Consider the following 15,041-nt stretch of genomic DNA (forward strand, 5'->3'; position numbering starts at 1 on the left):
TTGGTCATGGTGTAGGTTATCAGTGATACATTCTGGTCATGGTGGAGGTTATCAGTGATACAGTTTGGTCATGGTGGAGGTTATCAGTGATACAGTTTGGTCATGGTGTAGGTTATCAGTGATACAGTTTGGTCATGGTGTAGGTTATCAGTGATACAGTTTGGTCATGGTGGTGGTTATCAGTGATACAGTTTGGTCATGGTGGAGGTTGTGTGGTTGACCAGTTCCAAAGCCATAAACAATTCATTATAAGCCCCTTCAGGTTGTTTCCTCTTTACAAGAGGGGCAAGGAATCCATCTAACGTAAGAAGATGAAGGATATCCTCCAAGAAATGACCAGGCCAGGGTAGGTTTGACTTTTGATATGTCGTTCCATTGTCTCCAGCCATCGTTCTTTGGGCTTTTGATGCAATTTAGGATCCAAATATTCCCAGACACTTTGACGGTCATTTATCAACCTTGAGGGATGTAGTCTTATAATCCTGAGGTTGCTCATCTTCACATCCCTTCTTTTCTCAGCTATTTAAATCCAATTAGTGGCACCTAAGTAAAACGAAGAATACACTCTTAGAAAAAAAGGGTTCCAAAAGGGTTCTTCGGCTGTCCCCATAGGTGAACCCTTTTTGGTTCCAAGTAGAACTCTTTTGGGTTTCATGTAGAACCCTCTGGGGAAAGGGTTCTACATGGAACCCAATAGGGTTGTACCTAGAACGAAAAGGGTTCTACCTGAAACCAAAAAGGGTTGTTCAAATGGTTCTCCTATGGGACAGCCGAATGACCATTTTAGGTTCTAGATAGCACATTTTTTCTAGGAGTGTAGTCTACAATTCACTCTTTTTGGCCATGACTATAGGGTTTACACTATAGGGTTTACAGTATAGGGTTTACAGTATAAGTTTTACACTATAGGGTTTACACTATAGGGTTTACAGTATAGGGTTTACAGTATAGGTTTTACAGTATAGGGTTGACAGTATAGAGTTTACACTATAGGGTTGACAGTATAGGGTTGACAGTGTAGGATTTACACTATAGAGTACACACTCTAGGGTTGACAGTATAGGGTTTACATTATAGGGTTTACACTATAGGGTTTACAGTATCAGTTTTACAGTATCGGTTTTACAGTATAGGGTTCACACTATAGTGTTTACAGTATAGGGTTTACAGTATAGGTTTTACAGTATAGGGTTTACACTATAGGGTTTACAGTATAGGGTTGTACAGTTCATATTAATCCTCTATTCCCGTTAGCAAGACTCTTCTGTGCTCCATGATAGCTTAACTGCACCACTGGCCTTCCACTGTAAATCAGCAGGTTGCTTGGAGTGTATACCCCACTCTGGGGACTGCATGGTCTACCTCCCACTTTGAATGTGGTTTCAGCTTTGCCATGTGGACAGATTCCAGACTCCAGTAGCGCTGTTTCTCTCTGTGGATCGTCTCTGGTTTCTTGTTGAAAACCACAACTAATGAAAAAGAAAGCTGTACTCACTTGCAGCCCAGTCAGGCCTGAGTCTCCGGGATCTCCCTTTGGTCCAGGACGGCCCTGAGAAGATAAAGAGAAGGAGAGGTTTAGAGCTAGAGTACAAAGGGAACTCCAACCCTAAACAACTACAGATCTGCTCTTTCTCTTGACCACATAGTCTGTCACTGAGAGTGAATTTACATCCCAGCTTCAGGAGGATGTCTAGGAATGAATAAGGTCGTCTTAACACAGAGTAACTGTGTGTGTAAATCATACGTCAGGGAGGACATCCTACAGTCCCCCACACTGTAAATCCCTAAGAACACTGCAGATGACTTACAGGTTCTCCGGGCAGAGACAAGCCATTAGGGCCTTGTGGACCTGGAGGTCCGGATGGTCCTGGAAGTCCTTGTTCTCCACGGGGGCCCATTGAACCCTATGGTAGAAGCAGTAGAAACGACAAAACCAAACAGTCACACTAATATTAAACTATTTACACCATATCTCCAGGTAGACCTCCCCACTGCTTTTCCCAGCAGGGCTGAGAGAATGAGAAGGAACCAGAACAATCAGTGACCGTTGGTGAGAAATATGTTCTACTTCTCATCAGACCTCTCAACATAGACCTCCTTAAATCAAGCTGGGGGAAAATAAACAGGACATAACAAGCTGGAAATGATACAGTACATTCAATAAGTGAGTTCAGATGTGAGAAATCTGTTTTGGCTGATGGGGCATGCTAATGGTATGTGCTTTGAGATAACTACTGCATTAGGCTGAACTGATTTACTGTAAATGCGTTAGGCCTTGGACTGTATCCCAGCTCAGTAGGATATGGCTTGATTTAAAGTCGGATTCAGGCTTGGACCACACATCCATAATATTCAATTAATCGCTCTGGATCCAAGTGTGTGTTAAATGGCTTGATACTGATACAAAAGCATTACTTACAGTTGGGCCTGAGTCTCCTCTCTCTCCTCTAGGTCCTTTAGTACCTGGTCCACCCTGGGAAAGTCAAGAAAGGATGAGAGACAGAGTCAGAGACTGAGAGTCAGAGCCATCCCCACAACAGGAGCTGCTTCCAGACCTAAATCCCAAGCCAGCAGGAATCCCCCAGTGGCTTAGTGAGGTTGCAGAGTGAAGCAAACATATTCCAGATGTACTGTTTTTTCGACGGGCATTTATCTTTTGACACAACCCTAAGTCTGATAGTCCACACCTCAATGCACACCATTCATCTCATCTCCCTGTCTTTCGTTTTCCATGGGAAAAAACACAGATACTCACATGTTGACCCCACTCTAATATCCACATGCTTAATCTATAGAGCAGGGCAACAGTTATGAGGAGAAAAGTACCCCTGGAACACTATTCCTATATGTCCACATAATCATAGTGGGGATTGAGAGTGGCATCACCATCATCATCATCACATTAGTGAGTAGAGAGAGAGCCCTACCCTAAGATGAGGACAGACAGAAGCAGAGAGAGCCCTGCCTCAAGACGAGGACAGACAGAAGCAGAGAGAGCCCTGCCTCAAGATGAGGACAGATGGTGGGATGGTTATTGTCTTTACCGAGGGGCCGGGTGGTCCCGGTGGGCCAACGCTGTCCTGTGCACATGTGCAGGCATGGGGAAGAGCCGGGCACTTAAGCTCATCTCTCTGCAGTCGAGAATGGAAGGAGATGGCGAAAGAAAGAAAGACAATAAGAATGTTATTTCATTTTTTACTGAAATACAACAGTAATAGTTTGTTCATCTCTTGACATCTGTGGGCCTTTCTGGTAACTCACGAAATACAACAAGTGCAAATAGGAGTATCTGGGATGAAAATGAGTGTCACTGCTCTGGCATCCCAAACCATAAAATGATGCCTTGAAGTTTTATGCTAGGAAACACATTAGAAAGGCTGCTAAAGCCATGATAAAACTGGGGTGCATACTAAAATATAACTGCTACAATAGCATGGCCTACACACAAATACTATTTGACAACAAAAAATCCATCCGTTTTTTTGTGGAAGGGAATATGTGAAATCTTATACAACACAGCCTTCATTGACATGATACATTAATATCTCATGCAAATTACACAGAGAGAGAGAGATGGGTAATTGGCTATAGTCAAGTATATAACATGTATCCAGTAATAAACATACCATAGATGGGTACAATGATTTATACTGTCCACCCCATGATCAAAGGGACCAGTTGTTTGGTGGGGTTGTGATTGTAAAACTGTACTGAGATTAGTCCATTTAGCGAGGAATACAATGGTCTATTCAGGCCTGACAGTGCAATCATTTCATTTCAAATAACTTTCTTGCCAGCTAGGCATCATTCCGTAATGGCTATACAGCATGTGCACACTTAAACATTAGGAATGACATATAAACTCCAAAATGAACATGTAAAACTACAATGGCTCTCTTAACCTATAATAAGTGCTCAATGGTGTATAGTGAAAGATGAGCAGAGTCAATGTATCAAGGCTTGATGGTACAGTACTCTACAGATATGAGGCCTTACTAGAGGGCTGTTTACAGTGAAGCTGCTCTTACCGTGGCCGGGAGATCACAGCATTTGTCTCTACTGGTCCAGCTCAAGCTGCACACAATATCAAACATCTGGAGCTGGAACTGCACAACAGAACAGAAAGATGAGAGAAGAGAGAGACGAACACAGATGGGTGTTACACATGGCTTCCATTGAGCTCCAGCGTTCAGGACTTAGAAACAACATAGCTCCAGACGCAGGCCAGAACCCACAGAGAGCTGGAACACAGATAGCATGAGAGAACAAGACAGAGAGAGCAGCGTCTTCCATCCCTCCAACAATGACCGTGAGTTGTCAGCTCTTAATTGAGCATCAACATGACGAGCACATCTGGGCACTTTGCACTTCACAGTTCACACCAACAGCTTGTGTGTGAGTGAGGGATGCATTTTATCAGGAGTTTTCCATTTCAAATAAGTGTTGTCAATTTTTCACTCACTGTAGCCGACTCTCTCTTTGATCCTCCTGACTTTGCCATCTTGCCCAGCACTTCATAACCATCCGTGGAGATGTTGTTGGCCTCCTTGATGGGTTTCTCTGCAACCTCCTGGCAGTCCACGTTCAGTTTGACCCTCTCGGGAGAGACACTGATGTGAAGCTTTAGGAGAAGGAGGAAGAGAGGAAGAGGAGGAGAAAAGGATTATTAGTTAAGACTACTCTAGCTAGTCTTCTCAATATGAACAACTACAGCAACAATATTTGGGCATAATGGCTTGTACTGAAAGTGTTCAGTGTTTTTCACATGGTAGTTCTGCAATAGCCTTGTGGTGGCAGGTACTAGTGTGGCGGCAGGTAGCCTAGTGGTTAGAGCGTTGGACCAGTAACCAAAAGGTTGCAAGATCGAATCCCCGAGCTGACAAGGGAAAAATCGTTCTGCCCCTGTCGATCTGCCCCTGAACAAGGCAGTTAGCCCACTGTTCCTAGGCCGTCAATGAAAATAAGAATTTGTCCTTTACTGACTTGCCTAGTTAAATAAAGGTAATAAATAAATAAAAGCACAATTCTTCAGGAGTCTCGTAGCATAAACTAAGAACCCAGTTGAGCCAATGTGCAAACGAAACCCCCTAAACTGATGTTTATAAAGACGCTGATACTCTATTTTACTAAATCACCATTATTAATATGATTTTCTGTAAAGAAGTTAATTAAAGATCATTGTATCACGTAAGAACATTCAGGAAAAAAGTTAATGTCAGCCACTTTCACTGATAAACAGAATGATCAACATGAAACAAACTATAGGCTACACATGAAATAACACAAAACTGCCAGGATATGGGCCATTTCTCAACATTAACTCTCCAAAACTCCCATCACATCTCGAAATGATGCTGTTTATGGTACACCATCAAAAGTGCTACACTCTCCATACTTTCCTGCGCAGCTGCATTTTTCTGCCGAACATTCTGACAAGCTTTCACCCTGACAGAGACAGCAGGCTAACGTTGCTGTGTTACTGTCCTACAGAGCGAAACCAACTGAAACTTGACAACCAATCACAACATTATTATCTGGCCAAACACAGGAGAGGGGAGGGTCTGATACCCCAAGATCCTGGCATGGGCATATATGATGCACTTGAGGGCTTACCAAAATAACGCTAAATTACATACTGCAAGTGCCAATAATGCGTACATATACATTATTTCACTGACCAACAAGAATATTACTGCAAAATGAGGATTCACGAAAATGTCAGTGTCCTTCACTGGGACTCATCATTTGAAAGCAACATGAAATTCCATCAACTGCAGTTGGCTGATGATGGGGAACACGAAGCATATTCTATTGGAACACAATCAACAAGTCACACAATGGCTCATTCTCTACCAAAGGCCTGAGAAATCTATCACACTGACACAGATGACGGAAATCTTCTGAATGGATCAAAAACCACAGGAGTCAAGAAAGCCTAGACCTTGACTTCCACACTGACCAAGTCACAATGACACTTAATTACTCCTCCCTCTGACTATAACTCCTCTAGACAATGACACATCCTGGACACATCTCTTTTTCAGCACTCCATTCACGCTTAGTATGGATTCTCCCTCTGGTATACTATAAACGACATATGCTATATCAGAACAAGTTGTCCAGTCCACAGACATAGCAACAGTATGCTGTATATGGCTATATTTGGGTTCCAGTGTGTCTGACATACTTTCATGATTTCTATCAGACTCCATTTTATTGTTGTTGGCTGTGTCTTCACAACTCCATGTTTTCACTCCATTTCACGATGGCGTGTGAAATCACAATTCACATGCAGCCTGATATGGGAATCCTACACTAGTTTGATTAAAAGTAAAAGTGGATCTTTCCTGATATTTTTGATGCACTGACAAATTGCAGATTTCACCAACTCTTTCCAGGAAGAGACAAAATCCTTCTTCATGTATACCACTGCCACCATATCATTCACAGACATCTACGCTCCCATGTCCAGTCTTGGATACAATATTCCCATCCTGGTTTCAGAAAAGGAGCTTGCTTAGCTTTGTAAAGTCACCATTTCATATCTGAGTGGCTTCTTCTGTTGCAGGAATGGTTGCATGCGTCATTAAGTCTGCTTGGCTACCTCGCGGAATGGAGGGCTTTTAAAAGAAGGCTTCAGAGAAAACTCTTATAATGAGAGCACAAAGAGGGCAGTCAGGGCTATGGAAATGTATCAGTCAGATTGACCAACGTTTTAAACTGCTTTGGTTCTTTGGAGCATTCTCTTCTCCCACTCATTCTCAATTAGTGCTTGCAAATACTGACAAAACCCAACTGCTCATTCCACCCAATCCCTGAATGGAAAGTTTTAGAGAGTTTGGGTCCTCTCAGAGAATAATAGCTGCATTTGTGAAGCTCTAAGTATGGGGAGCCTGTAGAGTGGATGGACTGAATACATCTAGCTATTACCAAAAGCACAATTTTTTTTCATATTTCCACTTGATCGCAACCAAATGCAAAAAAGCTAATGGCACCAATAATACATATGTGTGTTGGTGAAAAACATTCCCCCTTTCAAATCAAACTAAATGTATTGGTCACATACACATATTTGGCAGATGTTATTGCGGGTGTAGCAAAATGCTTGTGTCACTTATTTAGTGGAACGCTCTTTGCCTGAGAATAAAGTTTTCCCTGGTCAAACGCCCCTCTAAGACCACCACCTCTGCAGTGTGGGGTGGGAATCCCCAATTGGTTAGAGCGTCTGCTAAAGCTATCATTAGGATATTTCCCACATGGTGAATCAGAGGAGAGCCAGACCTCTCTAACCTGGATAATTCTCTATTTAGCTACTAGTCCAAGGAGAAAGGAGAGATAGATTAGTCTGCACTCTGTAACATACACATTGCTATTAAACTATATGAAGATGGTTGGTTTGGGTTAGTAGTTTCATACTTCCCTATGGACATGTCTGATCTTAGTAAGTATAAACACTTAATTTACTGAGAGAAATATTCGAGGGGAGGGGAATAACCCTCCTTCTCTGAACAGAGAAAAAGCAGGTAGGTAGACCACCGAAGACACCTGTTCACTTGGAGCAGTAACTACACAGAACCACAAACTAACCACCCAGAGCACACTCAGACTGCAGGCACCACCACAGCCATAGGAAGAGAAGAGAAGCACACACATCCAACTGGAGCTCTGATGATGTCATTGTACTGATGTTAGTCATGAAGCCCTGACCCGACATTTTCCAGGTTAAAGGAATAGCTGAAGTTTTTACATAATAGAAGGCATATTGTTGCCCTTCAGAAACATTGGATACAACATTCTTCACGTCCATTGGAAACAGTCATTTTTCATTTTAGTTGCATCTTACTGACATTCATTGTTGAAATCCTTGTCATCCCTACGGTCTGATATCTGAGCACAACATTTTAATATTCTGTTCTGCTTTGAGTTGGGGCTGGCGTTTGATGTCCCACATGGGCTCTTCTACTCCTGCTGTGACTGAGTTACGCAGAATGTGACAAAAACACTGTATATCACGGTTGTAAAACACTGAGAAGATCATTCTAGAGGACCAATGGCTTTTTATACAATAATGACAACCTACAGAGTTAATTCAACTGGGTTAGAAAGCCTTGAGTGACTGATGGAGGTTTACAGTCATGTACAGTAATGACTCAACGTACTCACTGACCCCCACTGAGACTTAATATTGTAATCCCAACATAGAAGATTATTAGGGCCCCAATGGGAATCCACATTTGGAGGCAGTAAAGATGTATAGAAGATGCAATATACATGTATGTCAAAATATCTCCATTCATGTTTACATATTGTTGTAGGTCTCTTTCAGCTTGTTGAATGTTTTTGGTCGATTTCATCCGTTTATTCAGATTTTCTCAGACTGTTAGAAACTGTCTGTTGAAGCAGGAAAATAATTTTATTGACAGATAATTTTATTCAAGCAGAAAATACTCCTGAAAATACCTCATTGGGCACATGCAGCTAGCTTTCTTTTATGCGGTCCAAAAGTACGAAGTGTCTTTTTTTCCCAATGTATTGAGTTTCATTTATCATAAACGAGGTAAAACAAAACAAACACTGATCCAATAACATCCCACTTCCTCAGAACGTTCTTGAATTCCCACCTGACCGCCGCCAGGACAATGGCCAATCAGCACGCTGTAAGTCTCCATTGCTAGGCTAACCAGAACTGCTTCCAAATCAAATAAAATCTTCAGGTTGCACATTGTGCAAGATCACCTTGGGTCACCAAAGTCTCCCCCAACCTTTGAAAAGATATTTATCGTCCTTCCAAACCATTCATCAAAGTAACTTCCTTCAGCCTCAGAAAACAAAGCTAACAGCGGAGCATAAAAAAGCCTGAAGACTCAACTTTGGCACCGAACCCACATCGCAATACTATAAGATGGATCACATTTAATTTCAGGAGAGGAAAGTAACCATATCCTAGCTAGATCTTAGTCTTGGCGTTGATTAGCCACAAGATCATACCCTCAGGAGGTGTACTCAATGAGGCATGACACTAATCAACAGAAACATCAACTATGAACAGACATGACCGACCATAATGACAGAACACATCTATCATAGGTGGTGACCATATCAAGGCTACACATCCCAGACAGGGTGTCTACTCTGCCTTGAACATGTATCTAAACATTTTACAACAGAAATGCATTATTCATGTGAAAATGTATCTTTGGAACCTGGTGTTTTGGATGTTATTATCCCAAATTATTGCTGATCTGTATGTCCTTGGGAAATTCAACCAGAAAAATAGGCCAAGATATGTTACTCCTCTGCCAAGCCTTAATATCACCATATGGCCCACAAACCATTTTCATTCAAGTGAAATGTTGTTTACCTTGTGGAAGCTCCCGTGGAAAATTCTCTTCACTTGATCCTCATTAAACGTGGCTCTTTGGATCTCCCCTCTGGTGTCCTTGTTGTAGAACGTGATTGTTTTGCTGGAAGCTGAAAAGAGGGAACGATGGCGTCAGATTGACCCCTAAACATGCATTACAGGGAGAAGTCATGCAACGCACACACACAGAGACAGAGACAGAGACAGAGACAGAGACAGAGACAGAGACAGAGAGAGGGAGAGAGACAGAGACAGGGATGATGGCCCTTACAAGTGAACACTTGTGGACTTGTAGAAAAAGTGTGAAAAGTCAGTGCCAAACCAAAACTCTTCCCTAGAGGGGGATCAGTGGACTGTAGCAGCCCACTAATCATTACACTGGTCCAAGTTTCTAAAGACTGTTATTTGATTCAGTAAGGAGGGGAATCAGATCATAGCTGTTAGGTAGCTTCAGCTAACCCAGAAGAGAAACAAAGCATGATGGGGGCTTACGGTTGACAGTGACCCCGACCTCAGGGTTGTTGTTACCATCGGCAATCTGCCAGATATCAAAGGCCTGGTTGGGGGTGTCAGGAAGGAGACGGAAGAGCAGGATAATGGTGTAGGATGGAGAAAGACCCTCTGGGTGGATCTCCCTGGCAGGAGGAAAAATACAGGATACAGGTGTCATGGCAGAGCTTTTTTATAAAGCTGAGGGATTCTCTTCTGTAAGATGGTCAACTTCATAGACACCAACACTGAGACAATCTGATCACTAGCTGTATTCATTTGACATGCAAAATGTTGACTAAAGTTAATGAATCAGATAATCATGAATCTTTGATCAAAATGAGAGGGTCCACTAAAACCTGTTTGAATTAAGATAGCCAATCGTAATCTATAGAGCCTTTGTAACTTCTGGAAAATCAAAGACACAGAGAAACAAGGTTGGCATCTAAAAGCCACACCATAAACCAAAAAGACACACAATATCCACCCTGTCACGTAGACCACAGAATCTGAAAATAGATGCCAGTTCTACCCCAGACTCAAAACAATATGGACATATTGAAAGTATTTTCCGTCCCTACTTTACTGCTTGAAGTGTTTCCATTTGTGCACATGAAGTCAATGACTTACCCACGCACAAATACAGATGATTATGGACAAATGAACTAAGCATGCTCATGCCTAAAATGTTAGCGCAGAACTCTTGAGCAGCTCAGCATTTGCCTGAATACATTTTAATGGGCCCAATAAAGAGCTGGGCTCTTTGGTTGATCCCTCTATGACATACACTACCGTTCAAAAGTTTGGGGTCACTTAGAAATGTCCTTGTTTTTAGAAGAAAAGCAATTTTTTTGTCCATTCAAATAACATCAAATTGATCAGAAATAAAGTGTAGACATTGTTAATGTTGTAAATGACTATTGTAGCTGGAAACGGCTGATTTTTAATGGAATATCTACATAGGCGTACAGAGGCCCATTATAAGCAACCATCACTCCTGTGTTCCAAAAATTGCTTTTCTTTTAAAAACAAGGACATTTCTAAGTGACCCCAAACTGTTGAACGGTAGTGTATGTGGGAGAGGGGCTACCCTGGGAGCAAATCATTTTCTCTTCCTAACACCTCATATTCTACAAGCTGCAAACACAAACAGGGCTGACAAAGGGCTCTTGGCACAGCGCTCTCCGAGCAGAGCCTTTGAAGATACAAAAAAACTATTATGCAGGCTGGCCAGCATTACAGTACACAGGAGAGGAGCAGGCAACGCGCAACGGAAAAGGCCCGCAAACAGGCACACACTCTTACTTTGTGGGTGCAGAGAGGAATGCATCTTTGTGTAGCCTGTAGCCTATAAAGCTGTTGAAAGAGCCAGGTTCCATGGACACGCCGTTCATGGCAGCGAAGGTCCTGTCTGTGATGTTGAAGCCCTCTAGCATTCTGAAGCCTGGTGAACACACGTCAGGTGAAGATACAGAGTCAATGCACAGGAACACAGTACTGACATTGTTGGTAGGAATGAATTAGGGCGTTTTTCTACGTCAGTAAAGAGCTCCTGGCCATAAGTGTTATCAGCAGCTGTCAGTTTATTCAGAATATAGGTGTAGCATATACCTACCAGGTGAGGTGAACCCGTTGATGTAGATCAAAGGACAAGCTGAGGAGGGAGAAGTAAAACAGAACCTGATGTGATGGAAAAGGCTGGAGGACAACATACAGCTAACCCCAATCTGCTTTCACTTGTGTCTTGAGGTACTGTGTAATGTAGATGTAAATCTTACTGGATGTGGCTGTTTCACAGATGAATGTGAGGAGGTTGTCCTGGATCTTGGCGAACGCGTCAAAGTCATCCACAACAAAGACGTGCCTTTCACTTGGCTTGCTACCAATGTTCCTCAACTCTGCCACGTCCACATCGGCCACACCGACCACAAATACACTATAACCTGGAGCAAGACGAGCACAAAGATAACCGTTATGATCCATACGCCCTAGCCCAATGTCTGTTCAGATCTTCCAATTTGACAGTGAAAACCCCAAAAGGAGTAAGTAATGCTTTATCTCAAAACATATCTAGTCATTTCTAAAGTTCTGTAGCTACACTTACGCTGACTAATCTAAACTGAAAATATCATTTTACTGACTTCTGTAAGGGCAAATCCAAATGTTGAACACTTACCAGAGTGTATCAGGTTGGAGGCACTCTTCTGGACCTCGTCTTGGGAGCGACCATCGGTGACGACCACCAGAACCTTAGGCACGTACTTCCTCATGCCGTTGTCTGAGGTGAACACCTTCTCACCAACGTGCTTCAGAGCAGCACCTGTACACAGAGGGGTAAAGACATCAATTTCCACCTTTAACTATAGACCCATTCAACTCCACCTGCAAGATGAAGACATTGTAATGACATTAGTGGTGAGTGAATGTTTGTAGACTCTTTAACTAACTCAACATTATGCAATTGGTGTTTACGATATCATCCAGTAAGATTGAGAGTAGCAGTCTGTGGGCGTACCTGTTTTGGTGTTTCCTCCCATGTAGCGGACGAGCTGCAGCGCAGCCAAGGTCCTTCCCTTGTCTTGGTAAGTGTTCAGTTTGAACTCTGTCTTGGCACTGTCACTGAACTGCACAAAAGACACCTGTTTCCAGAAGACAAAAAGGGAGTGAGAGGGAGCGAGAGCGAGAGAATAATAAAGCATTGACATGAAGAATACACTCTGAAAGAGGAAAAGAGAAGAGAATAGGCTGTAAACATCAAAGAGCTAACGCTCAGAGGATAGCCTGAATGGCTACGTACCTGCATGCCGCCAGGGTGGATGACGTCGAAGGCTCCGATCATGCTGAACACAAACTGAATCACTTTGCTGAAGCTCTCGTCTCCGATACTCCAGGAGCCGTCAATCAGGAACACCAGGTCAGCCTTGGCCCCTCTGCACACTGTGGTGCACATAGAGCAAGTCAATGTCAGGTAGGACATGTATAAAGAGTTTCTTCTCTGTGTTAGCTTCACTTCTCTTCACAGCATGCTGACTTCAAGCATTTCCTTACCGTCCATAGCAGGGGGGATGGTAGGGGGTGGAGGTGGAGTGGGGGGCTCAGTTGGGGTCTCTGTGGGCTTAATCACTGTAACAAAGACCAGAACATAAACATTCAAACCATTTGGACTTCACTAGCATGCCCTGTTAGCCCCCTGCAAAGACCCTGAGGTGTTTTCTTATACCCGGAGTGTGGTGGGAGGTATACATGTGTGTAAACACAATGAAATGTTACATGTTACAGGTCTGATGGTTAGTGAAGTTTCTTACGGGTCCTCTCCTTGACGCTGACTCCAGGCCCCTCCAGGTTGGGGGTCTGTGTGTACACTGTGGCGTTGTAGAGGGCGTCAGGGGTCAGACCGTCCCAACAGTAGTGGCTCTCAGACCCAGTGATGGTGGTCTCCTGACCTCCCCTGTTAGAGGCTGTAGGAGGAAAGAGTAACACACATTGGTAGTGGATCAGGTGATTTATCCCCAAGCACTTTGAGCAACTGGAAATCACACCTGGTAAAAGCACTATATAAATCTAATTCATGATCATTATAATGATTATTTTCAAAGACAGGGGAAGGAGAGGGGTTAAAGCCAACCAGTGATAGTGCTTGGACTGAGGTAGCAGTGGGCTTATTCAGTGTTTTGTCTTATTCAACATGCCCTTTCAAACAAACATTAATTAACTTAATGTGGCAAAGTGCAGTGCTTCCATCTATAATGGCTACCATACTGTAAACAGACTTAAATATTGCAACATTTTTTCCCATATTTTTTTTCTCTTACAGTCCTCCAGCGTCAGAGAATTAATAGGAGACAGATGGATCAGTGGGCATGAATAAAATACAATTATATAACATTTTTAGACATTGGAACAAAGACACCTTTGTGATAGGGTGGCAACTTTGTCTACATATCTGATCGACAGTAAACATTCTCACATCAATATAGAAACAGTTCTCCCCCACAGGTATCAAGGTTATATGGAATGGGCTCCCAGCCAGGTACAGCACTTACGGTTGAATGGATTTAGTTTGAGTCTGTAGGAAGTGGCAGCCCTGTGGGGGGTCCATCTCATGCAGAAGGTGTCATAACCAACGTTGTAGGTGGTCAGGTCAGTGATGTTCAGGTACACTGTGAAAGACAGGAACAGTCAACCAATCAATCAAACAATAATTTGATCAACCAAACAACTAATGAGTCAAGCAACCAATCAAACAACCAAACAATCACTTACGTGTGGTTCCTTGTCCAATGAGAGGTCCGCTGAGGCCAGCGTCGTACTGGGCCAACACCTTAAGGTCGTAGGTGGTTCCAGGCTGCAGGTTGTGCAGCTGGTAGCTGGTCACATCTCCAACAAACGTCTCCATGGTCTGATCAGTACCTGCAGGCACAGACAGGGACACTCCAGGTGGTGAATAACAGCAGGCACAGACAGGGACACTCCAGGTCAATAACAGCAGGCACAGACAGGGACACTACAGGTCAATAACAGCAGACACAGACAGGGACACTCCAGGTCAATAACAGTAGGCACAGACAGGGAAACACCAGGTCAATAACAGCAGGCACAGACAGGGACACTCCAGGTCAATAACAGCAGGCACAGACAGGGACACTCCAGGTCAATAACAGCAGGCACAGACAGGGTCACTCCAGGTCAATAACCGCAGGCACAGACAGGGACACTCCAGGTCAATAACAGCAGGCACAGACAGGGTCACACCAGGTCAATAACCGCAGGCACAGACAGGGACACTCCAGGTCAATAACAGCAGGCACAGACAGGGTCACTCCAGGTCAATAATAGCAGGCACAGACAGGAACACTCCAGGTCAATAACAGAAGGCACAGACAAGAACACTCCAGGTCAATAACAGCAGGCACAGACAGGGACACTCCAGGTTAATAACAGCAGGCACAGACAGGGACACTCCAGGTCAATAACAGGAGGCACAGACAGGAACACTACAGGTCAATAACAGCAGGCACAGACAGGGACACTCCAGGTCAATAACAACAGGCACAGACAGGGACATTCCAGGTCAATAACAGCAGACACAGACAGGGACACTCCAGGTCAATAACAGTAGGCACAGACAGGGACACTCCAGGTCAATAACAGCAGGCACAAACAGGGACACTCCAGGTCAATAACAGAAGGC

At 43.4% G+C, this 15,041-nt stretch overlaps 1 protein-coding gene across 2 annotated transcripts in view; it reads right to left on the bottom strand.

Moving 5' to 3' along the window:
* The window catches only part of LOC110498058 (collagen alpha-1(XII) chain), an 89,598-nt gene that overhangs the window by 11,734 nt on the left and 62,823 nt on the right, over positions 1–15,041 (bottom strand). For both annotated transcript variants that reach the window (XM_036954995.2, XM_036954993.2), the window contains 18 exons: positions 14,114–14,260; positions 13,894–14,010; positions 13,156–13,308; positions 12,899–12,973; positions 12,648–12,787; positions 12,366–12,489; positions 12,027–12,170; positions 11,629–11,793; positions 11,466–11,504; positions 11,156–11,294; positions 9,854–9,996; positions 9,362–9,471; positions 4,463–4,621; positions 4,029–4,106; positions 3,045–3,131; positions 2,420–2,473; positions 1,809–1,904; positions 1,496–1,549 (listed from right to left, as the gene is read on the bottom strand). In XM_036954995.2, coding sequence (XP_036810890.1) covers positions 1,496–1,549; positions 1,809–1,904; positions 2,420–2,473; positions 3,045–3,131; positions 4,029–4,106; positions 4,463–4,621; positions 9,362–9,471; positions 9,854–9,996; positions 11,156–11,294; positions 11,466–11,504; positions 11,629–11,793; positions 12,027–12,170; positions 12,366–12,489; positions 12,648–12,787; positions 12,899–12,973; positions 13,156–13,308; positions 13,894–14,010; positions 14,114–14,260 — 2,024 coding nt within the window. The remainder of the gene's footprint in view (positions 1–1,495; positions 1,550–1,808; positions 1,905–2,419; positions 2,474–3,044; positions 3,132–4,028; positions 4,107–4,462; positions 4,622–9,361; positions 9,472–9,853; positions 9,997–11,155; positions 11,295–11,465; positions 11,505–11,628; positions 11,794–12,026; positions 12,171–12,365; positions 12,490–12,647; positions 12,788–12,898; positions 12,974–13,155; positions 13,309–13,893; positions 14,011–14,113; positions 14,261–15,041) is intronic.

This window comes from Oncorhynchus mykiss, chromosome 19, assembly GCF_057628025.1.
Source record: "Oncorhynchus mykiss isolate SJ-2025 chromosome 19, ASM5762802v1, whole genome shotgun sequence".
NCBI classification, from domain to species: domain Eukaryota; kingdom Metazoa; phylum Chordata; class Actinopteri; order Salmoniformes; family Salmonidae; genus Oncorhynchus; species Oncorhynchus mykiss.